Source organism: Dipodomys ordii, unplaced genomic scaffold (genome assembly GCF_000151885.1).
Source record: "Dipodomys ordii isolate 6190 unplaced genomic scaffold, Dord_2.0 Scaffold21, whole genome shotgun sequence".
NCBI classification, from domain to species: Eukaryota; Metazoa; Chordata; class Mammalia; order Rodentia; family Heteromyidae; genus Dipodomys; species Dipodomys ordii.
This window is the reverse complement of record NW_012267237.1, coordinates 5004963-5028357: the sequence shown is the minus strand read 5'-3', so window position 1 is coordinate 5028357 and position 23395 is coordinate 5004963. Positions and strand designations below refer to the sequence as shown.

At 42.5% G+C, this 23395-nt stretch overlaps 1 protein-coding gene across 1 annotated transcript in view; it reads right to left on the bottom strand.

The window, feature by feature from the left end:
- The window catches only part of Adcy2 (adenylate cyclase 2 (brain)), a 319852-nt gene that overhangs the window by 73710 nt on the left and 222747 nt on the right, over positions 1 to 23395 (bottom strand). Inside the window, exons 5-12 of the mRNA XM_013013878.1 lie at positions 22517 to 22628; positions 19625 to 19752; positions 15479 to 15637; positions 14459 to 14591; positions 12986 to 13162; positions 10900 to 10943; positions 6983 to 7063; positions 756 to 825 (exon numbers count right to left, since the gene is read on the bottom strand). Of these exons, the coding sequence (XP_012869332.1) occupies positions 756 to 825; positions 6983 to 7063; positions 10900 to 10943; positions 12986 to 13162; positions 14459 to 14591; positions 15479 to 15637; positions 19625 to 19752; positions 22517 to 22628 (904 nt within the window). The remainder of the gene's footprint in view (positions 1 to 755; positions 826 to 6982; positions 7064 to 10899; positions 10944 to 12985; positions 13163 to 14458; positions 14592 to 15478; positions 15638 to 19624; positions 19753 to 22516; positions 22629 to 23395) is intronic.

Here is a 23395-nt window from a genome sequence, read left to right as displayed (position 1 = left end):
AGGACTTTTGATACTTTCATTCACTTTTCATAAAGCAATGAGCTGACTCTCATAATGATGATACGAATGTTCTCATTCACATAATTCCTTCTGTTGTGTCTAAGCCTGTACATAATTATATGACCACATTGTTGGATGATAGAAAGTGCTTCTGAATCTTACTGCTTCTCTAGACCAACACAAAAGGTGAATGAAGTAAAGATGATTACGACTTAATTCATTTTTTCAAATCCATAAAAACTAAACATCTCCTTTTGCTTCTGCCTGAAAGAACTTTTGGAGTGATACAAGGTCAAAGTGTTTAGATGTATAAAACGTACTAGTTTGGGTTTTCAAATTTTCTGGATGGGTGTTGAATGTAAAGTTTCTATTTTCTTGCCAAAATAGCTAAGCAATTTTTGTAACTACACTGCAAGTTTACATGGAAGGATTGTGTTTGCAAAGCCTTCCCAGAGAACAATCACACATACAGAAAACTTGGCATTAACTTCTTTCCTTTCCTTTGGCCACATATTGTGAACATGATACCATTTACTACCAGGAGGGCTAAGAATCTGAGAATTCAAAGTCAGAGTTGCTAACAAGAAATATACTGAAACAATGTCTGCAAAGAAGTACAGAACAAGCAAGAAGAGGTCTTGATACAGTCCAAGGTAGTTCAAATGTTTCTTATTACAAAGAAAATCATGAAGGAATTCAGAACCACCACTTCAGAAAAAAAATTGATTGAACTTGATGACAAAAAAATGACTTACTTCTTTTTCTAGGATTTTGTTATAAAAAAGCAGTGAGATTCTCTGAATGTCTTCAGATTTGAGCCATTGCCTGAAAAAAAAGGACAGAAATCATCAAACCAAAGCTCCAGCCAAACACCTGGAACTATTCTTTGTAAAATGACTTCTCTCTTGATTACACATCATCCCACATGGAATAGTCTCTTGGGAGTGTATAGTACCAGCTTTAGTGGGTGTGGTATCCAGAGATTGTTCATGGGATCTGAAAACATGACATGCCTGCTCATGCATTGTCCTTTTCAAAACTTTCAGATTGAAAACGGTCATGTCAGATTTACACTTCAACAATTCAAATCAAATGGCTAAGGAGATAAGTCATTAAGAGGTTCCCAGTATGTCAATAACTTGATTCTCTGAGAGTTTACTTTTTTAAGGAGATAAGTCATTAAGAGGTTCCCAGCATGTCAATAACTTGATTCTCTGAGAGTTTACTTTTGAATGCCTCACAAAATTACTAGCAGAATAGAAACAGATATGTGGTGTCAGAGGCACTGCGTGGAGTCACACAGCTCACAGCGAAATCAAACACACCCCTGAGTGGGAGATGCGAGATGGAAAGATACACCTCCTATACGCCCTGGGATTTAAGACAAAACCTAACTCTGAACATAAAAGTATTTGGAAATATCAATAAAAATATTCCTGCCTTATTTGAGTCATTAGTCACTTAGAAAATTAGACTCCTATTTTCCTGTCTTTGCTTAAATAAAAGAATTTTGTAATTTAAAATAATTCAGTGATCTGACATATATGCATATTGTTTTTGTCTTGGTATATATATATATTATATACAATACATAACCTATACTAATGTTATATTTATATAAATTATAGATACTATATAACTGTATATATGCATATTTACATTTACATTTAGATACAGGTATTTGATATTTGTATCTATTTATACTATACATTAAGGAGAAAATTATGTTTTATATAAACTTCCAAGAATATATTTGTATGTATTTCAATAGTCACTGACTCACATGAATTAATTAATAGAGTACTTTCAACTATTCACTATGTTTCTGTACATTTGAATCCTGAGGTATTAGGGTGAAAAGACTCAGATAAGAACAGCAAAGAGTGAATTGGTTCTTCTTCAGGTCAATCAAATTCAGTCTCTCCAGATTCCAAATTAGATCTCTAGATGTAGCTTTACCTGCCACATTCTGTTTATCTCTATAGCAACCTAGAAGGCTACCCTGGCAGAGGGGACATCTTCAGGTCACCTTGGAGCCCTCTGCCATTCTTTTTTTTTAAATTTATTTCAGGAGGGTTACAGTTACATAGTAAGATAATGAGTATGTTTCTTTTTAAACACAGTTATTCCCTCCCTCATTTTCTCCTGCTTACCAATCCCCATTCCCCTCCCAACAAGTTGTAAAGTGCATTTCCAACATAGTGCCTATTGAGTATCATTGTTGCATCACTTCAGCCTTTGTTCTGCTGTTCCTGTGATTCCCTTTCCCTTCCACTGATCAGATAAGCTTATATCCAAGACAAAGGCCAGAGAAAACTAAAATAGAAAGAAAAAATAGAAATAACTGCATACAGGACATAATAAGAACCTCTGGTTTCCAGTTCTTGGAGTTCATCCTGATATGCTTCCTTATATATTGTCCTAGGCACTTAGCAATTGGGTTCTGTGTGTTATTACAAATGAGGGAAAACATACGACCTATATATCTTTGGGCCTGACTTGCTTCACTTAATATATTTTTTTCCAGGTCTTTCTATTTTCTTACGAATGGGGAAATGTCATTCTTTCTGATGGAAGTATAGAACTCCATTGTGTATACATATTGTATCTTCTTGATCCATTCATTTACTAAGGGCATCTGGTTTGGTTCCATATCTAAGCTATGGTAAATAATGTTGCAATGAACATGGTTGTGCTGGTAGCTTTAGTACGGCCTTCTTTGTGGTCATTTGGGTAAATGCCAAGGAGTGAGATTGATGGATCATAGGGGGAATGGCCAATAGACACATAAAGAACCACTCAACATCTCTGACCATAAAAGAAACACAAACCAAAACGACATTGAGAGTCCATCTTATCCCAGTTAAAATGGCCCTTATCAAGAAGCCTAGTAACAACAGATGCTGGCAGGGATGTGGCCAAAAGAGAATGCTACTACACTGTGGGTGGGAATGTAAACTTGTATGACCACTCTGGAAAGCAGTATGGAGGTCCCTTTGCCATTCTTACATTCATTTCCAAATGTGCACTGAAACCAGTTTGAATGATCCAGATGACTAAACTATTGACATGCACACTTTATCAGAGGCACTGAAGTCTTTTCCAGTGACTGAAATTGGAAGTGAGCTCCAGCTGGTGACTGGGGCTTATACATGTAATCCAAGCTACTCAGGAGGCTGAGACCTGAGGATTTCAGTTCAGAGCCAGCTCAGGCAGGAATGTAATTGAGACTCATTTCCAATAACCACCAAAAAAGCTAGAAGTTGACCTATGGCTCAAGTTTTAGAGCAGCAATAGCCTTGAACAGAAAACCTCAGGGATAGTACCCAGGCCCTGAGTTCAAGCCTCAGGACTAACACACACACACACACTCACACACACACACATACACACACACAAATTCACTGCTTGACTGAATCTCTGGGCATTAAGGAAATAAACAGTTGGCATTTCTTTAATGTGCCTGTTGTAGAGCTGTTGGATTCTTTGCTTTTATGAGACTTGTTGGAGGAACCAAGGATGAATGAATATTAGAATTTCCAGATAATAAAATTTGAGATAAATGTTAACCATACTGATGGTTAATACTGTGTATTTATGAGAATATGAATAATGTATTGTGGTAACTTACTATAAACAGTTCTTTTCTTTATTGAGAAAGAAAAATCTAATTTAAAAATGTTCCCCAATAATATAAGCCTGGAAGCAAAATAGGAATGAAGGTCAGAAAGTAGAAATAAAACCAGCTTATTTATCCTGGGGATCTACCCTCCTGTGCTTCTGTCCTGTGGGTGGACAGGAGGGGGCTGGGGACTCCACTAACAGTGCTCCATGGCCTAAGGTACCTCTTGAGTCAGGGACTCAAGGGAAATGGCCAAATTCCAACAAATGCAGAAATGGGAAGGGCAGACATCATCAAATCAAAGCTTGCTCTTACTCCTCTTTTCCACAGCAAGTCCAGTGTGATCAGATGCAGTAAGTGATGGTCCTAACCTTGTCCTTACACTGAGGAGAATGTGTTCATAGCACTGATTTAATCATCTCTGTGAATCCTCTGAAGGGGACTACATTCCCCTAATGACTTGTAAGAATTCAGAGACTTCATATGATGTGGTTTCTGAATAGGAAATATTTGTCTAGGTTGATAAGATCAAATATTATTCTTAGCAAGAGAATCAGAAGAAGAGAGGAGGGGAAGTGGGTGTGGGAGTGTGTATTGTGTGTGTGTGTGTGTGTGTTTTATTCATGGACTCCTGATATTTTCTCTGATCTAAGATGGTCTATATCATGGGGAAATTATATTCCATCCCTAGTGTATACGATAAGTGATTCCTTATTGATTTAGACTAAGATTGTTTTTGCTAAGCCAAATAAATAAAGGAAAGCAGGGGTGCACCTTGCCCTCACTGAAATCCTTCTGGGGTTACAAATATAAATTTTCACCCATGGGAGTAGTGAGAAGATCATTTTCCTACTATTGTCCCTTCTGTGCTCACACATTGAAGAGCAAACCCCAGCATGGCTGCACTGAGGAAGCAATCAAGACGAGAGTGAATGAGGTGAGGGGCAGGGCCTGGCTCATAGAATTAGTGTTCTTATCAGCCCAGAGAGATTCCCCCCTCTATCATGTACCTAGCCCCAGGAGAGGCAGGCTTGTGCACTGGTTTGTCTAACGCTCAGCAAATGCTATTACATGAATAAAATGAGTGAATAAACAAATCTGCATGGAAATCACTGTTTTCTGTCAATAGCAAAAGACAAGTAAATGGTACAAAAATAACTAAATGGTACATTAAGGGCAGATCTCTAATCAAATCTTTAAGTAGAAATTAAAAGATCAGAGAAACATCACATCAAAAACAAGTGTAGTTAATGAGTATGTTTGATGCTAATTAAAATATATGCACCTAAGAGCCTCCACCAAAAAACATTTATTTCTTTTTTTTTTGAGTACAGAAGATTTTTTTCTATTTTATTTGCAAAACATGTTGTGAAAAATCACAAGAAAAGCAGCTACACTAGCAAGAAGCCTTGCTTAGAATGGCACTGCCTGGATGGACAAACCAAATGGACTATTCAAAAGCAGCCATAACATAAAGCCAACAGCCACCCTTCGGCATGAACAGCCTAAGGGTGAAGGCAGAAGCAGTTAAAGAAGGTTTTGGATTAGTCCATGCTTAGTGTGGATTCAAAGCCTAGCTCATGATGATGATGATGATGATGGCGGCAATAGTGATGAGAGTGATAAGGACAATAACTAACAGTTAAATGCTATCACTACTTCTCTGGTGTTAGGCTGGTGGGTGCCAGAGCATTGGTTGCTCTTTCTTGGTGGGAGGGCTGGTGGGATGGTTGTGTCCTTCCCCCTGTGCTATCCGGTACCAGACTCCCAGCTTCAGCTTCTGGCGCATGACAGGTAATCATTTGCTTCTTGGTTGGTGATGTGGAGAACTTTCAGATGGGACAGAGCCAGAACAGTTTTCATGGTCTGTGCCTGGGCACTGCTGCTGGTGCACTCTGGGATGGCTGGGAGCCCATAACGAACTCTAGGCAGATGATGATCCAACATTCAGCATAACTGAGGTTCAGCTCCAGCCTGATCAAGATGCTTTGTTTCATGGACACATACAAATTTACATACACATACACATTTGAGTGTTTCCCCGCCATGATCCCTGTAAATATTCTAAGCATTTGGTGGAACAATCGACAACAGAATTCTATTTTGAAAACCCATGTGATACCCAAGGCTCTGTGTTACAGGCAGAGAATCCTACGTGAAAATAATCGATACTTTTCAGAAGCTGATTTCCAAGTTAAACATTTCGTAGGTTTCTGTTTGTAGGGAAACTTTTTTGTGAAGCGTTTGGTGGAGACTTCCCAGAGCTCATTAAAATGCAATCCCACATCAGTGAGACTCTAATGTGTGCCGGCTCCACTCTGAGTCATCTGCCTTCTGCCCTCTGAGTTCCTCAAAGACGGTGAGCTTCTCTATGACCCAGGTGAGTTTATCGATTGCACAGGGAGAATGCACAGTTTGCTGAGTGCAACTATTCTTTCCAGGGTGTTGAAGCTACTATCTCATTTAAATTATTCCTCGAAACCCCAATGGGAACAATGGCTGTCATCTGTAATCCTAATCTCAGCAGTCGGAGATTGTGACTATGGTGGTTGGAAACTAGGTGGGGCAAAAAGGCAGTAGATGCTATCTCAACAATTAATCTGGGTGTGCTGGCTTATGCCTACAGTCCCGGCTACAGGAGAGGCACTAGTTGGAGGATCACAGTCTGGTATCAGTCAGACAAAAATACAAAAGCTTATCTGGAGGAAAATACAGCTGAGCAAAAAGGGCTCTGTGCCCAGGTGCTACAAGCATGAAGCCCTGAGCTCAAATCCATACTGACTCCAAAATAAATAAAACACATTGTTTTTGCTCCTACATCTTGTAGACTATAAACATTCTAGGGGTAATTTTTGGTTTCACACGGTGAATAATATTTTTTTCTCCTAGAGAACAAGTGTGCCTCTTTTGGTGCTGTGAATTCACACCAAGTACTTGTCCTGGACTTGGGGCACTGTGTGTGGTTATCTGATGTCTTGGATAATCAGTACATTTTGAATGGAGAGTGTCACATAGTGTCAAACAGCACAGTTTGGAGATTTCCTCATCAAGATTCTTGCTTAGCATTTTAGCCTGCAATTTTCTCTACACTTGAGACTGTACCTCTCTTGTTCTTTAATAATAACTGACTTGGTAAAAATTTCCTCCACAGCTCTTACTGTTCTTTGCTTTTTTTTTTTAAAGAAAAGGAATACTATTAGTTGATGGACAATAAGGAAAATGAATGGATTGTCCCCCCAAATCTTCACTTTGTCATGATAAAAATTACAGTCAACTGTGAAACATTTTTGGAAAATATGACATTGGTTCTAAATAGTCAGCTTTAAAATAAGATAAAGTAAAAAACGAAGGACTACTCACTTCTGTGCATTGATCCCATCAATGGCTTGAATCATCCTTTCGTTTAACTCTTCTTCGAATCGTTTCTTCTGAGACTTGGTTCTAGATGAAAAAATGAAATATTATGGGTGGGCGTATCAGCACTAAGGTAAACATTAAGCCAAGTAAGTTCTCTTTGCTGCTGAAACCTGACCATAACCCATCAGCAGGCTTTCTCAGGTAACACATCTACAGTCTGAGCTGAAGGAACTGACCAGAGGGTTTGCTACAGTGAAGAGGTTGGCTTGCTGTGCACAGAGAGAGAAATTCATGAGGCTTTGCAAGTCAATACGGAAAACATGGACTTGGTGTTGATGAGCAAGGACTCCTCTCCCGAAGAGATGCATTTGCCTTTGACTTGCTGTTTCCATGAACTGTTCTCTGATCTGGAACTTCCCGGGAAAGCATTTGGTTTAGTTGACAAATTCTTTCATTGGCCAGTTCAAAAGAACCTGGAAACCTACAGTGCCATTTTAAGCATATCAAAGCTTGACTCTTTGTTAGGCACCATGGCTCCAACCTGCCATCCCCACTATGTGAGAGATGGACATTGTGGGGTGGGAGTAGGGGTTGGTGCCAGGACAGCCAGGTTTAAAACATTTGTGAAACTACCCAGTCCATGTTTGGGCACTGGCATGCATTTGTTATCATCAGCAATGTAAGGACACACAAGTCAAAAGATCAAAGCCCAGGTTGGCCTGGGCAAAAGCAAAATCCTATCTTGAAAATAACTAATGCCAAAGGGACTAGAAGAATAGCTCAAGTGGGAGAGCTCCTGTCTAGCAAGCATCAAGTCCTGAGTTCAACCTCCAATACTGCTCCTTCCACTGGGGGTCAGGGGGAGGGGAACCTCAGCAACCACACAATACCTTGCAAGCTGGGTGTCAGTAGCTCATGCCTGTAATCCTGGCTACTCAGGAGGCTGAAATCTGAGGATCGCACCTTTTAAAGCCAGCTTGTCAGGAAAGTTTGTGAAATTATCTCTTTAACCAGCAAAAATAAGGACATAAAGGTATTATTCAAGTGGTACATGCAAGCCTTGAGCAAAGAAGGTAGGGGCCAGTGCCCAGGCCTTAAATTCAATCCTCAGTAATCACACACACACACACACACACACACACACACACACACACACACACAATCACTCATGTTTGTAAACAACTTCATTTGGTATCCAAAGTAAATGATCTTTATTCATAATATAACATGATTTCTAAGTGAAATGGGTCAAATAATAGTATCTCCCCCAAAGTAACTTGGTAAATGATATGAGAATGGTTGAACAAGAGAAAAAAGTTGGAAGTTTTGTTTTTGAAATTGAAATATCTACGGCAAACATTAAAAGCACAGTTTAGCCTTCATGGGGCTGTGCTTTATTTTAGGATTGGCCATGATTCTACTTCTCCTTGTTTAAGAGGATAGACCTAATCTGGAATAAAAGTAATACTATTCTGAGATAAGAATGCCTCTAGACATAGATAAGAAGAGCTATACAACATCACATTTATTATTTATTTGTAATTAAATGCTGCAGAATCACCAATAAGATGGGTGGATTTCCACTTCCAGGGCTCTATGCTATAGATCTGTGGCATTGCTCCTGCTGGTTTAAACAGGCCAGTGAAGGTTCATCTATTCATATTGAGCAAACATGATTAAGAGGTTTTAGCGTATCTAATTCCAAATCATTTGAAGGAAGCAAATTATTTTCCATCCTTGTCTATCTATCTATCTATCTATCTATCTATCTATCTATCTATCTATCTATCTACGTCTATCCATCCATCCATCCATTCATCCATCCTTCCATCCGTCGATCTGTCCATCTGTCTGTCCTACAATGCACTTGAGTCCCTCAACTTCAACTCAATAGCTTTCTTTTTCACAAAGACTACTGTGGAGCAGGGCAGGTACCAGGAATTTCTCAGGAAAATGTGTGTCTTTGTTATGACAGGCCCACAGGGGTGAGGCCTTTGTTCTTCTGGGTAGGATTAATTGAGATAGTGCCTGTGCAGGGCTAAGCCGGTTAATGTGACAGGTGAGTAGCCAGTAGAAGCATGCTGTGACAGAGCACTTATAGGGACACAGATTCTTGGGAAGTTTGCAGTCCCTGGTTGAGAGCCTCTCCTGTGTGCGTGATCTGACATCCTCAGGCCTGGGGCTCCCGGCTGACTCACTGGGACTTCCTTTGCCTTTCTGCATGGCGGATTCCCAGTCTGCACTGGCCTTGGCCCCTGCTCTGATTATCCAGCCCTCTTTCCATTCATTGATCCCAGAGTCCTTCCCAGGCTGTGCCACCACAGGCCTGGGCACTTCCACCTAAGGAGGCAGGGAAAGGGCTGTGTGACACCAGTGCACGAACCAGCCTGGAGTCTCACAGAGGCTTATCAGAAGCCAGGAGGTGGGAGGAAGGCCAGGGAGCCGGACTCAAGAGCAGCTTTCTGTCCATAGTTCTCAGAGATGGAAAAAAAAGCCAACAACCCCAAAGGAAGCAGAACAGTTGTAGAATCAGTACTGCTAGGCCGGCAGGACAGAGAGGAGGTCAGCAAAGGAGGCTCCGAGTCACGTAGCCTGTGCACAAAGCTTGGCTCCAGCCGCAGCTGACACGTGGCTCTAACTATTCTACTGCACCATGATGCCTACCTCCTTCCTTTCCAAAATAACCATGGAATAACATCTACCTCCCAGTAGACACAAAACCAGCTTGTCTGTGGTCTTGTACAGAAAATGATGATTAATTACCATGCAACTCCTGGCTCTGCTCATCCCAGAAGACATTGCCCACATCCTACTGGGGTTCCACAAAGCATGCTCCGCTGAATCTCAATAGACAGATTCTTGAAGCAGAATTTCAGGGAGTAAGACACAGATGACACAGAGATAGGGAATTTAAAATGAGAAAGACCAGGGAATTTTCAAGGATGGGTGATCAGATGTATGCTTGTCTCCAAGTGGCTGTATGGTTCATGTATTCTCATCTTCATTGGATCCACAATATGGCTCAGATTAGCACCAGCTCTTTGTAAAGTACAGTATATGCCACTGAATGAACTGTTTCAAAACTAGGGAACTTAGCCAGGTACTGGTGGCTCATGCCTGTAATCCTAGCTACTCAAGAGGCTGAGATCTGAGAACTGCAGTGTGAAGCAAGTCCAAGCAGGAAAGTCTGTGAGACTCATCTCCAATAAACTAAACAGAAAAAGGCAGAATCAGTGCTGTGGCTGAAGTGGTAGAGTGCTAGCCTTGAGCGAAAGAAGTTCAGGGACAGTACCCAGGCCCTGGGTTCAAGCCATAGGATCAGAAATACAAACAAACAAATAAACAACAACAATAACAAAACCCAAGAACTTGCTTTTCTTCCTAGCATAAGGACTATAAATATTTCAACTCAATGCTAGAATTTTGAATTTTGCACAACATACAAATTAAACCCAGTATAGCAAATAAGAATCTGGAAATGTTCTAGAGAATGTGTTGTGGCCATGTGTGTTTATAGTTTACGCAGATGCAACATATTTTCTTCAAAAGTGGTCAGCTCTAATTTCGCCATAGAAAAGCTGGACTAGATTTATATTCAGAATTTAGCACAAAAACTACTTTGGAGCAACTCATTTTAAAACAATTTGAATTGTAATATATATTAAGAAGAGTCATTTCAAGAAAACAACTTAATACTCCAAAGTGACTCCCAAGTGGCATTTTCCTTCTCTCTCTTAATTCTAATAACAAGACACTAAGATTTTACCTTTAAGAAGCTAGATACAATTGAATAGGGCTTTTCACAAGTAGCTGCTCTTTTAGAAGGCATCTTTGAAATGACTATAATTGATGACAATTACTCTAGAAATACACAACAAGCATGAAGCCTTAAAAATTATAAATCCAAAAATATACCATACCTTAATGTGCGATTTTGAAAAGTGTGCTGGCCCATTGGTACATCCTGTATTAAAAAAGAAGTTTATTAGTAGATAAAAATTCTCCCAAGGAGAATGCTGCGATGATAATGGCTGTAACATCTTTCCTCTTTTATTATGCTGATTATCGTTTCAGTAACACTTAATTACCATGTGAAGAAAAGCTCCCAACCATAAATGTGAATCCAGATTGAAAACCCCGTTTATATTTAGACTATCAGGCTGAGATGGTCAGATAGCAAGGGAGACCATGACAGGAAATCACAGCACGATGAAGTAACACTGTTTCCCCACAGGCAAACTTAAGAAATAACATAGATAACCACAGATGACAAACTACAAATGATTTTCATTTCCTTAAAAACCAACCAACCCACCAACTGCTGATGGGTAATAAATCTCGACTAGTGGCAAATTTTAAGGCATGAGGACTAGAAAGCATTGGGATGAGGCAAAAATATCTAACTCATTATTTTCATGAGAATGGTATGAATCCGCTCATTGGCCACTGGAGACTAGAGTCTCGGGATGCTTTCTTCTAACTGGCCAAGATCCTGCAGGCTCCCTCCTTGATACACCCTCTTCTTGATTTCACCCCGTTTCACAGGTCCAGACACCACTGGAAACCTGGAGACTCTAGCCACTTCTCCAGTTTGGACTCTTCCCTGGGGTCTAGACATTTCTACCTCCCTGCTGCACGCAAGTCTCTAAGAGGCATACGAGACCCAAAGACATCCATTAGCCAACCCCTGATTACCCCGTCTTAAATAACCAGACATCCCCCTCTAGGGAGGCCATCTGTCTCCCAGACACCCGTTCCCCACTGCCATGTAGCCTCACGTCTTCAAGTCTTCCACTGCTGCAACCAATGCGCAAGGGCCTTGCTCTCACTGGGTATTCCTGCTCCTAGAACCCAGAACACACATCTGTCATGTTCCTCTCGTGTTTAAGATCCCAGTGGGCCCCTACTATACTCAAGAGAACAACAGAAGCGCTCTGCCTCCGACTCTGCCCAGGCTCCGGCCTCCTCTGCCCACTGTGGACAACACATTTATTTCCATCTTCGAGTCCCTGGCCTTCCCCTCGTTCCCCTGCTCCCAGATCTCAGTTTCCCTCTTTCTCTCCCTGAGGCTTCCCCAGACACCCCCTCCCTCAATACTCCCCCCCACCCAGAAGCAGCCACTTGGTTCACTCTCAGTAACTTCCTCTGGTTTATTTCTCTGTGGCTGTGAGCAGCACCTGAAATGATCCCAATCATTATTCATTTCCTACCGATGGTCTCTCCCTGGGCATTAGGATGCAAACTCCAGGGCCTGTCCTCAATTTCCCCCATGGACTGGGGGGTCCCATGTCCCCCATGGCAGCACATTGCTTGCTTTGTTGAGAAAAGATGAAGGGAAGTGGGAGGAACTGCTACAATCGAGCCAAAACAAGAATGTGGAGCCCCCACCTGCTGGGCTTCAGGTGACCTTGGAGGACCCTGAGGCTCACGCACAGGGAAGATGGGACTTCCAGCCACCATGTTTCTTGTGTGGAGCCAGTGAGCACCATTCAACCTGGAATTTCTTTAAAATCTCAACTACATCCCTAACAGAGTTAGTGCCACAAGGAAACAAGTATCTTCTGTGTTCCTCCCCCTCCGCTCCTGCGCGTCTTTCTGTCTTCCTGCTCCCATGCTGATGTCTTGGTGTACACACCCCTGTTGTAAGGAACTCTGGGATTTTTCTCCAGGTTGGAAGTGGGAGTGGTGCATTGCCACAGTTTCAGCGGGCTGTTGAGGCTTTGTACAGACAGGTTTTAATCACACTACTTATATACTTGCCTTCTCATTATGCTGTTTAAGGCTTTGTACTTCAGAATGAAAGGAAGAACTTGGTTAAAGAAATCTGTTAGAGCTGGGTATTATTATCTGTTTTAAACAATAGACCTAAAGGACAATGAACATCCCTGTCCCTCTTTGAGAGAGCCCTGGTGGGTCACGCTGGTGACAGACAAGCCTCATGCTGCAGGATGGGCGCAGCATTTTGCTGGGGACCAGCCACGCTGTGGGAGCGTCCAGGGGGCTCACCGTGGTGCTGATCTTCCCATTTTCCGTGGTCATGCTGTCTCTGTGGTGCAGATGGGCGAAGGGCTTGGCTGCTCCCCAGGACTCCAAGTACCTGGTCATGCGGACCGAGGCCCTCATCTTGGCTCCGTCCAGAGTATGACGAGGCCTGAAGAGGTGCTGGGGACTCCGGCGCTCACCCTTGGGGTCAGAAACACAGCATCACAAATGGTGCATCACAGCCTTCCTCCTCCTTTTCCTCCTCCCCCTCTCCCTACCCTTCCCCCTTCCTCTCCTCCACTTCTTCCTCCCTGTTTCAGCATGCATCCATCAAGTCAGTGCTTCTAGCATCAACCCACCCTCTTCACAGCTCTACTTTCATTCCTTCAGCACATGGAGCCCCATAGTCAAACTTACCAGCAGCAGAAATGTAGGGAAAAAACAATAGACGTACGAATAGACATGTTTATAAACCCTTCAACAGCATGTGCTCATCTACGATTTTGTGAATGGTTAGGTGTGAGTGATGTCACACATAGACATTCTCATGTTCTTCTACAGACCATAATGCTCTCTCCCATGCCCCGCCTCCCACTGCTTACACCCAGCTACCCAGGGTCAGTCTTGAGAGGCTTGGAAACTTTTCTCCAAAGGAGAAATCTGACTATCAAGGAGAGCACCATGAGTAAACACCGTGAACTTGATCTCTCTTTTGTGACACTAATTTTCATTGCTCAGAAGTCTTTCGTACCAAGATTTTTGCCATTCACCAGCTGTCTAATTTGAGGGCTTTAACATTCAAAATTTAGTGTTAATTTGTAACTAGTGATCACACTCATTTATAGGGTGGGAATGTAAGAGGAGTTAAACAAAGGACAGCTGACAACATGGGTCTGGCCGGCCACGTAGTGTGAACACGCAGACACAACTTCTCACTACTGGGATTGTTTTCCTGCTAATGGGAGTTTCCATGGTACACTACAAAAACATGTTTGTGTGTAAATGCACATCCTCATAGGTGGGTATGAGTGATTCATTTGTTAATCTTCAAACAATTTTTCTTTTCTTTTCTTTGTACATTTCACTCTATTTTCATATTACTGGATTTTTATGTCTTGAAGATTTGAGCAAAATCCTTGTTATTTTGTGCTTACAGGCATCAAGGCTGTGTATAATGAGAATACACCCCACATATACACTGACCACTACTGACAGATACGCAACAACTCCAGGCTACAACCTACATCAGTACCCAGCTGCTACAGGCAGCCCAGGCCTTTCAACGATTCCTTTAGTCAACATTTGAATTCATGACTACAACACATCTTCACAACTAAGCCACTAAAGATATTTACAATCACTTAGAGGCAAACACTAGCAAAGAACAATACTAATTCTTGGTGAACAGCACCTTCCCCTATAAATCTTTTTCTCTCCTCTTCCCTTTCATTTGCAGCAATCATTGGCTAATCACAGACTCTGTTCAATGACACTGACCTTGGGGTTGATGACGAAGTAGGTTTTCACCAGGTGCTGTTTTAAATATGGGTCTCTGATGTCACCATCTCCTTCTTCCACTTTGTAAGCTCCATTCAAGTGCTCCAAGGTGACAGAAGAAATGTGAACACGTCTGTTCCAAAAGCAGATGGTCACAATATGGCCACGATACCAAAAGGTGAGTGTAAACAGGTTCTCTTTGTTTTTGATTTCAGCCACAGTCTCTCCACAAATGTAGGGAATGTGGTGGGAGTGTTCATGGAAAGATGAACTATAGTTTCCATTCCATCAGCCTTCATTTTGGAGAGTGACTCCTAGAGGCCATGAAATTCTAATATTGGAACCTCTCTGCGCTCACAGACATCTCCATGAATGATATCTCAGTGAATGATGGCTGAGGAAACATGGTCAATTGAAATTTTGCATGCAAGGGTATCTTTCAACATGCACATTGAATGTGTTTTTGAGAAAGAACTGCACTGTATGAAAGCGTAGGTTTTCTTTCTCAGTGCTGCGCTCCTGCAGCTCCAAATGACTGCTCTTGTTCATCCATTTTTGACCTCTAACTGGCGAAGGATGCTACCATTGCTTGTCCTAATGTAATGCTTAGACATCATCATTACTCGAAAGAAGTCCTGTCTAAATGGCATTAAAAATCATTCACTCAGGTCTCTACTTACAAATTTGCAAATAAGTAAAGCTTTATAATTTGGCCTCTCCACAGTCTAACAAGGGTTGTAAGTGCAGTGGAATCAGGACTTGAGAGTTTGTGGGATATTATCGAAAAAAAAAATTGGTACCAAACCTGGACTTTGATATGTGATCGCTGCTCATTCTAGTGTTTACTGAGAGTGTGTCTCAGAGCTCGTCTTTTTCTGCTTACTTTAAACAATTCCTGGACACAAGTGCCATGGTACCACACAGGCAGGAAAGGTTGTCTGAGACCAACAGCTGTTTGTCCACTGAGCAGTCATAGTAACTGCACCTGGTGAAGGAGGCAGATGTGAGCCTTGGCCTTACCCTGGGACTCCTCCGGCCTCCATGTGGTTGGCCAAGGTGACGTCATGTGACCACACATCATACTGCCACTTCTGCAGGCCGATCACGCCACACAGGACGTTCCCAGAGTGGACTCCGACACGCATGTTGATGTCCACCCCCGTGGCATCCCTCACTTTCCTGAAGACAAGAGAGGTGGAGTCACGACTTGGCAGCCTTGACTTCTTTCTTTAACTCATAGTCAATTTCCCTGGCATTGTGTCCATTTTGGTTTTCTCAGAAATGCTGTCACAGACTCTCTTCCTCCTGTTAAGCACCACTGCTCCCTGGGCTCTGAGATTGGGCGTTCCTTCCCGGCCTCCCCACAGAGAAACACAATGCCCTACCTGTGGCCAGAGGTGGCTCTGGACTGCAATCTTTAATAACCATGTATCAGGCACCCATTTTTCATGTGCTGTCTTGACTGTGCATTCACCCTGGAGTCATATGACACTGCGTTCTCATGTCAGAGCCCTGCCTGTCATTTGTAATTCTGTTGCTTCCTGAGCTCTATGCCCCAGTGAGTAAGTTCGGCTAAGGAGAGAACAATGCAGCTTAGTCGAGAGCTTAATAATGGCTTTAGCCTGAATAAGGAGCATTTTATAATGATTACAGCTTTTCAATTGTGTCTATTCTTTAAGAAAAAGAGGAAAACACTTTTCAAAAGTGCTTTACTAATGCATACTATATGATGGAAATTAATTAAACTTTCTTGTAAAAATACTTTAGAAAGCCAGTCACAGTGGCTTATGCCCATAATCCCAACTACTCTCGAGGTAGAGATAAAAGGACTGTATTTTGAGGCCAGATTTGAGAAAAAGAAGCAAGTGAGACCTTGTCTCCAAGAATAAGCTGTGTGTGGTGGTGTGTGCCTGCAATCCCAGCTAAGGGAGGCTCGTGGTTGGAGGCTAGCTTGGGTAAAAAGCACAGGATTCTAACTGGAAACAATAACGGAAACGAAAAAGGCTAAACGTGTAGCCTGAGTTCAAATCCCAGAACCACCAAAAAGAAAGAAAGAAAGAAAGAAAGAAGAAAGAAAGAAAGGAAGGAAGGAAGGAAGGAAGGAAGGAAGGAAGGAAGGAAGAAAGAAAGAAAAAGTGGGAGCAAAACCCTCTCCACGGGCACAGCCATGTGTAGAAGTTCAAAGAAGGGAAATGAAAATATTGGGCAGTGCACATTTTTCTCTGCCAACAATAACAACAAAAAGCATTCATCATCAAACACATCACTGCTAAGGACGTGAGCAGCAGGGAGGCCCCAGAGTGGGCATCGGGGCTGCGCTGCCCAGTGACGGGAAGGGACCCAGTGACCCTTCCCCGGGTCACAGCACCCTGGGTCACCAACATCGGAAAGTGATACGTCATGCTTACGTGATACCATACTAGATATCATCGGAGCACGCTACAATAATTTTAGAAGATAAAAACAAATGGCTTTCTGAGAGAGGTGCAAGTTCTCCTACTTTACTATGCTCCCCATTTCATTCCGAGACATGGAGATGCTGGGCTCATTCGAGAGAGAAAGGGTAGAGACGAAAGCTCCGGGGCTGGCTAGGTTGGCCTTTTGTCACTCTCTTTTTGGGGATTTAACAAAGCAATCCGCTATTTGATGTGACTTTATCAATCAGGCATAAGACAAGCCCAGGCTACCCCTAGGGCACAGTTTATACATGTCAGGAAAGCTCCCAGTTCACTGAGGGTGTGCGCTTATATCTTGACCTACAGTGCTGTGGTCATCTTTTCACTTTGCAAGCCAAAAATACAAATTAATTATTTTATGCATCAGAAAAAAATACGTGATTTGCTGATGAGAAAAAGAAAGCTGCACATGATTGGTTCCTAGGTCACGGGTGTCATGTAGAACAGAGGGCAAGGGTGGAGTCCCTGGTCCACATGGTGGGCCTGTGGGACACAGAGACGTCGTTCTCTCTCTACCCTCTGGAGACTGAGCTCAGGGACACAAGGGCTGCTGTGGCTGCTGCTGAGCATCTGGACACCATAGATACTGCTGACACATCAGCAAAGGTGAGTCACAGATAACGGAACACAGCTCTGCCATAAGTAGGGAATGAGGTGCAGACATGTACATAGAGTCAGAAGACCTAAGCGAAAGAAGCAGATAGGAAACTACAGTCTGTGATTCTGTTTATGTGAGATATCTAACATGGACACCTACTTAAGGACATAAAGTAGAGCAGAGAGGGCAGGCATGGAGGAGGAGGAGGAGAAAGGGAGTTGGTGAGGAATGGGTACAAGTTTCTGCCTGGGGTGGGGAAAAGACTCAGGAGGAAGAAAGGAGAGATGATATTGTCAATAAACTATTTGTGCAGCCACTGGTCTGAAGGCTGACATTTATGATTCATAGATTTTTACCACAATAAGGCAGTGTTATGAAAAAGGAAGTTTCTGTTGAACCAATGCCCGTGCTCATGAATGCAGTGTAAATTCTTTTTTTCTCTCTAAAAGCTCTTGTACACGTTGTAGTAATTTAAGCTTAATGGAATTGGAAAGTATGCACTTCAAAAGCAGAAAAACAAGTTTCTGTACAAGAGAGGGCTTTATGTTATGTACGCACAAATTTTCCTCTCCATAAAATTCTTCAGCACATTGATTTGAAAGTTTTCAGAGTAACCCGCACCGATGGAAGCCTTTCACCTTGAGTGTGAAACTGACGGCCAGATGGCCTCCAAGGGAAGGAGATAAGTTGGCGGAATCTATGAGTTCTTAGGACTAAATTTTCTTTCTATGTTGTTATTTCTTAAATTATCTATAAGTAGTTGTACAATGGATTCATCTAGCCACTAAAAGTCACTCACTTTTGTAAGAAAACAAACAAATACTTTTTCTGCATGAGAAAAGGTATATTATTTATTTATAGGAAGAAGCAAGTAGACCATGGCTATTCATGTAATTCATGTCTCATGGGGAAACTGAGTCCATGTGGCTCCTCTTCCTCCTTACCTCCATGCTGTCTCTTTCCCACCCTCCAGCTGCCCAACAGCACCTGCTGCGGTTTGCTGCTGAGCAGAAGCCCTGGGCGGAACTAGGTTTCTCCACTTCCTCTGGGAGATCTCGGCCTCTGGAGATCACTGGGCTGCCCTGTTACTCCCTGCCCAGAAGTCCTGCCCAGAACTACCTATGAACCTTGGAGTCACTTTCTGGACCATGGCCAATATACACAGTGATTAAACACCAGGTTTGTTGCCTTCTGACTTTGCCCTATATGAATAACCTTAAGATAAGAAACCGTACCAGTAAGTACATTATCTCCACCCTTTTTAGGTAAAACCAAACCAAACACCATGTGAGGAGGATAGGGAAAAATCATTACTAACATAGACAATCAAACAGCTCAGCAAACGAAAAGTCTTTGTTTATGCAATCAGCAGAAAAAAAATTACTATTGAGAAGAATCTTCTGACATCTACAGAAAGTGTTACTACGGAAAGATGCGTGACAGTACTGGCAGTAGAAATCATTATTTACTTTATGCTTACCCTATCCTCATCAGAAATATTGATAGCATCATTCTTTCTCTTTTGAGATGGGGAGAACAGTTAGGCTGAACTTTAATTCACTGTGCAACCTAGCTAGCCTTGAACTGACGACTTTCCTGCTCATCCTCTAGAGTGCAGGGATTACAGAACTGTGTGTCTATGATAACATATTCCTGCATAAGCAAGTGTTCTCTGGAATCATGGGGAAAAATATAGGTACAATGCAGAAAACCAGTATAGACATGAACAAAGTATATTCACAAACAGAAGACTTTTGAGTGAACACTTCTGGATGAAAGATCTGTTTCACTGCAGTCTAGTAGTAAAAAGTAGGTTTCCTTTTTTAGTGTGTGTTGAGAAATACTTTGAGTGTGGACTCTCTTTAAGATCACAAAAGATGTTCACTTAAAAGAAAAACCTCTGAAACAAACAAAATGTATTTCTAATTCACAATTCTGACTCTGGGCATTTACGCAGGTCGTGACTGAGTCACTCACTTGCCAGTCAGTGTCTGCATATTTGTATTTAAAGCACAGCCTGGCACTCAGTGCTCGGAGACAAGGGAAAAGCAGAGGTAGTTCCAGGTCAGGACCATGACTCAAAGCTGCTGGGCGTTAAAACGGTGCACTTACTTTATGGCCTCACACATATCCAACCCCATTTTCACACAGTTCTTGGCATGGTTCGGGAGCGATATAGGGAGTCCGGAAACGCAGTAATAGCAGTCTCCTAAAATTTTAATTCTCATGCACTCATTCTCCTGAAAGAAAAAAAGCATCACAGAATCTCATTTGCATGAGGCACTTGCAGAATGACTCAGATTTACCCACCACCACCAAGTGCTACCATTCCTAACCCTGCCCTGGGGGGTGTGGCCTGTGGGGAGAGGGGAAAGGACACCCCTCCCCCCAGGAAAAACCGCCCCCCCCAAAAAAACTCATCTCCAAAATAGCAAGAATAAGGGAAAAGGTTGTCAGGGAAAAGTAAAGAGAGAGAGTTTTTCTCTCAGCATGAGCAGAGGAGGATGAGGACAGGATCATATTCTTTAGTCAGAACATCTCCGAAGGAGATGAGGAAATGCAACATCCTGTGCAGAGCTGAATTGTTCACACCAGAATAGAAGGCCAGCACTCCATCGGAATTATAATCATCTTACACCATTCTCTGCTGTGCGATGGCTTTCTTCACTTATGTTAAACCTAAAGCAGATTGCTGCTACAGACATGCAGCATCTGATAAACATCTTTACCTCTAATAAGCCACCATTCAACATGGCCAAGTAATTTAAATTTAATTCTCATCTTAGGTGAGACTGTTGGAATACAAAGTTTGACTAACTCATTATTTTCCTTGGCTGGGTTCTATTCATCTTATAGTATATAGATCAAGCATTCATATGCATCTTTTGAATCTTTCAAATAGCTTGTGGACTTTTTGGTACAATGAAACAAAAATAAAGTCTAACGTTTCCCTCTGGCACTCACCGAAGCTAATGTATTAAGGGAACAGATTTCAGACAATAAAATGAACATGGCATCTTCTTGCTCTTAAATACACATTAGGATTATGGAAAGTTCCACATATTTCTTTGCCTAACGAATTGTTCACAGGCTACAGTGCACTTCCCTGCTTATTTATAGCACTGCTGATAGCACGCCTTGCATTTCTAACTGCAAAATCATAAATAAGAAAGAGCAAACTTTTACCTATTGCCCGTGTTTCCTCCACACTTCCTACACAGACATTTCAAAGATAGTTCCTATAATAATCAGGTAAACATGAGCTCTGGGATGTGCACTCAGTAAGCGACAGAGTATGAAGCAGTAGATCTGGAGATCTTGGGGGTGACTATAACAGTGGCAATGATTTGAGTGTTCTGGCTTACAATGTGGTCTTTGCAACATTCAACAAACTGGGGTACCTGCGTATCATATTCTTTACGGGTGTATTATTGAACTGGGAGCCAGGGAATGGTGTTGGATCGCTGCCCCTTTGACAATCGGATAAGCAGAGTCAACCTAGATAGAATCAGCTGTGGCCCAGTCATTCTTCCCTTACAATGGTCAGGGTACGTCGCTGGGATTATTTCTGTTGTGAATGAGTGCGTCCTACCAAACTCTTTGCAGACATTGGTCTTGATTTCATGGAGTGCCGGGCCTGCTGCTGTGTGACAGGGTAAAATGCCATCCCACTGAAGGAGGGTGGATCCCATCCCACGTGACCCAGCTGCCCCTAGGGAGGGGAAATTGGACACTGAGACCCAGAGAGAGCGCGAGTGAGCCCATGTTACCATCACGATCCTCATGTGGCTTCACTGGGGAGCCCTTCTCCCCCAAAATGAATATTTAAGAACTAGAAAACCCTCCACATTATTACTTAAATCTCAACCTTTCCCTTTCTGTTGATGAACACCTACAAAATCCCCATCTCCCGGACTTTGTAAAGTTTAGAAGGAGAGTTATGCTCTCGTTGACTTTTTAAAAGTCCCCTGTGGGTTGGGTGCCGATGGCTCATGCCTGTAATCTGAGCTACTCAGGAGACTGAGACCTGGAGAATCAGGGATTGAAGCTCACCCAGAAAAGTCCATCTCCAAAAAGTGAGGCTTCAGGTGTGGCTCAAGTAGTAGAGCACCAGCCAAGCTGAGTTTAAATGCTATTACTACTAAAAAATAAGTCTCTTGTGAGAGCTGTCATTTAGCATAAGAAAAAAAACACAAACACTTGGAAAGCGGAGCCCAAGAATGGATATTCTCACATATACAGGTCAGATTAGTTCCTAACATGCTTCACTGAAAGGGTATGTGATATTTAAGATGGAGCTGAATTTATAATCAACACTTCTACATGTAATAGGCACAAGGAAATATTTTTGGTGAAAACAATGCTAAGAGAGAACTGGCAAGGAAGGAAACAACTCTTGTCCATTGCCTCTACCCATCCTAGAAGCTCCAACAAGCAAGGGCTCACGCAGTTTGTCATAGCCTGTCCTCACTTGCTGTGCATGAAGTCTGCCACACATGATAAATCTGGACATCACATCCAGTGTCACAAAATCAAAGCATAAAAATAAGACAATGGTAAGTAACGGTCTGGCCCAGTTGGTATCTATCCAGTTTCAGGGGTTCATTCAGAGGCCTACCTAACAATATGAAAAAAGGATGATTAAAGCAATTCCTTGACACAGAAATGCCTACAGGCATACTTTATAACACCCGTGCTCCAAGAACTGCAAATGGCATCACATCATCTTGCACATATTTATTGTGTGTGTGCTGAATTATATATAACCAGACATTTTAAAAATAGATGAAAACAAGCAATAATTATATGCAATGGCGTTTCTTATCCTGGAGACAAGTTTAAGACACCTCAAGACTGGATGGCAAATAAAACCAACGCATTGTACAAGCAATGTCGCTGGAGGGCGCTTTCAGGACCGAGGGAAGATACTGATCATGGATAGAGGTCAAGTAAGCTAGGATCCTGCATGTCCTCCCATTCCCGCCTGGGGAAATCTGTGCTCACCTTGGCAATCTGGTCGAACTTCCCGAAGAGCTCGTTCAGCATGTGCACCAGCTCCCCAGGTGAGCAGTCACTGGCCAATCTGGTGAACCCCACGATGTCTGCATACAAAATACTGCGGGGACAGGAGGAGGGTCGGGGTTTGAATGTTTGTATTTGTTAGGGAAGCCATCACCATGTTTTCCTCTTAGTAGTGAAGGGTAAGGTACTAATTCAACTGCCTGTGAATTTGGTGATAATGTCTTAAATGCCACGAGGAGGCTGGCCAGGGAAAGTTACACTGAGATGCATGTCTCACACGGCTCATGTGTGAATGACTGTCTCGTGAGCAGGCGTCAGAGAACAGAGAGGAGCTGCCAGACAGGCTTGGCAAACCACGAAAGAGACCACCTGAAGGAAACCACGGCCAGCTAATGCCACAGAAACCACAAGATGGGGACATTTTTTCAAATGTATAAACATTCTTGATACATAGGAAGGGTTTTCTCTCACACATCCAGTGCTAACTCAGCTCCTTCTCCATGTGCAGTGTGGTTTTCTATCGGGTCCTCCCTGAAGTGAGTTTCTAACCTCACATTGACACCGTCACGTGCTTGAGTCATACATATCACATGTCCTCGCTAAGATCTCGTGTCAAATGAGAGCAGCTGTGGCCACGTACTTCAAGTTTGAGTTAAATTTGTTTTTCTGTCATGAGCGTTAAGGTCCAGGAGAGACGTGCATTGGTGGTGGAGCGCCTGGGCTGAGGGACAGACGGGACCTCACCTCCCACAGACACTCCGCCCTATGTGGTTGTGATGGCAGCTGGTACTGAAATAGAGGCCACACAGCTTCTCTGACAAGTAAGCCATCACCACAATGCATGGCGAATGAGCCCTGGTG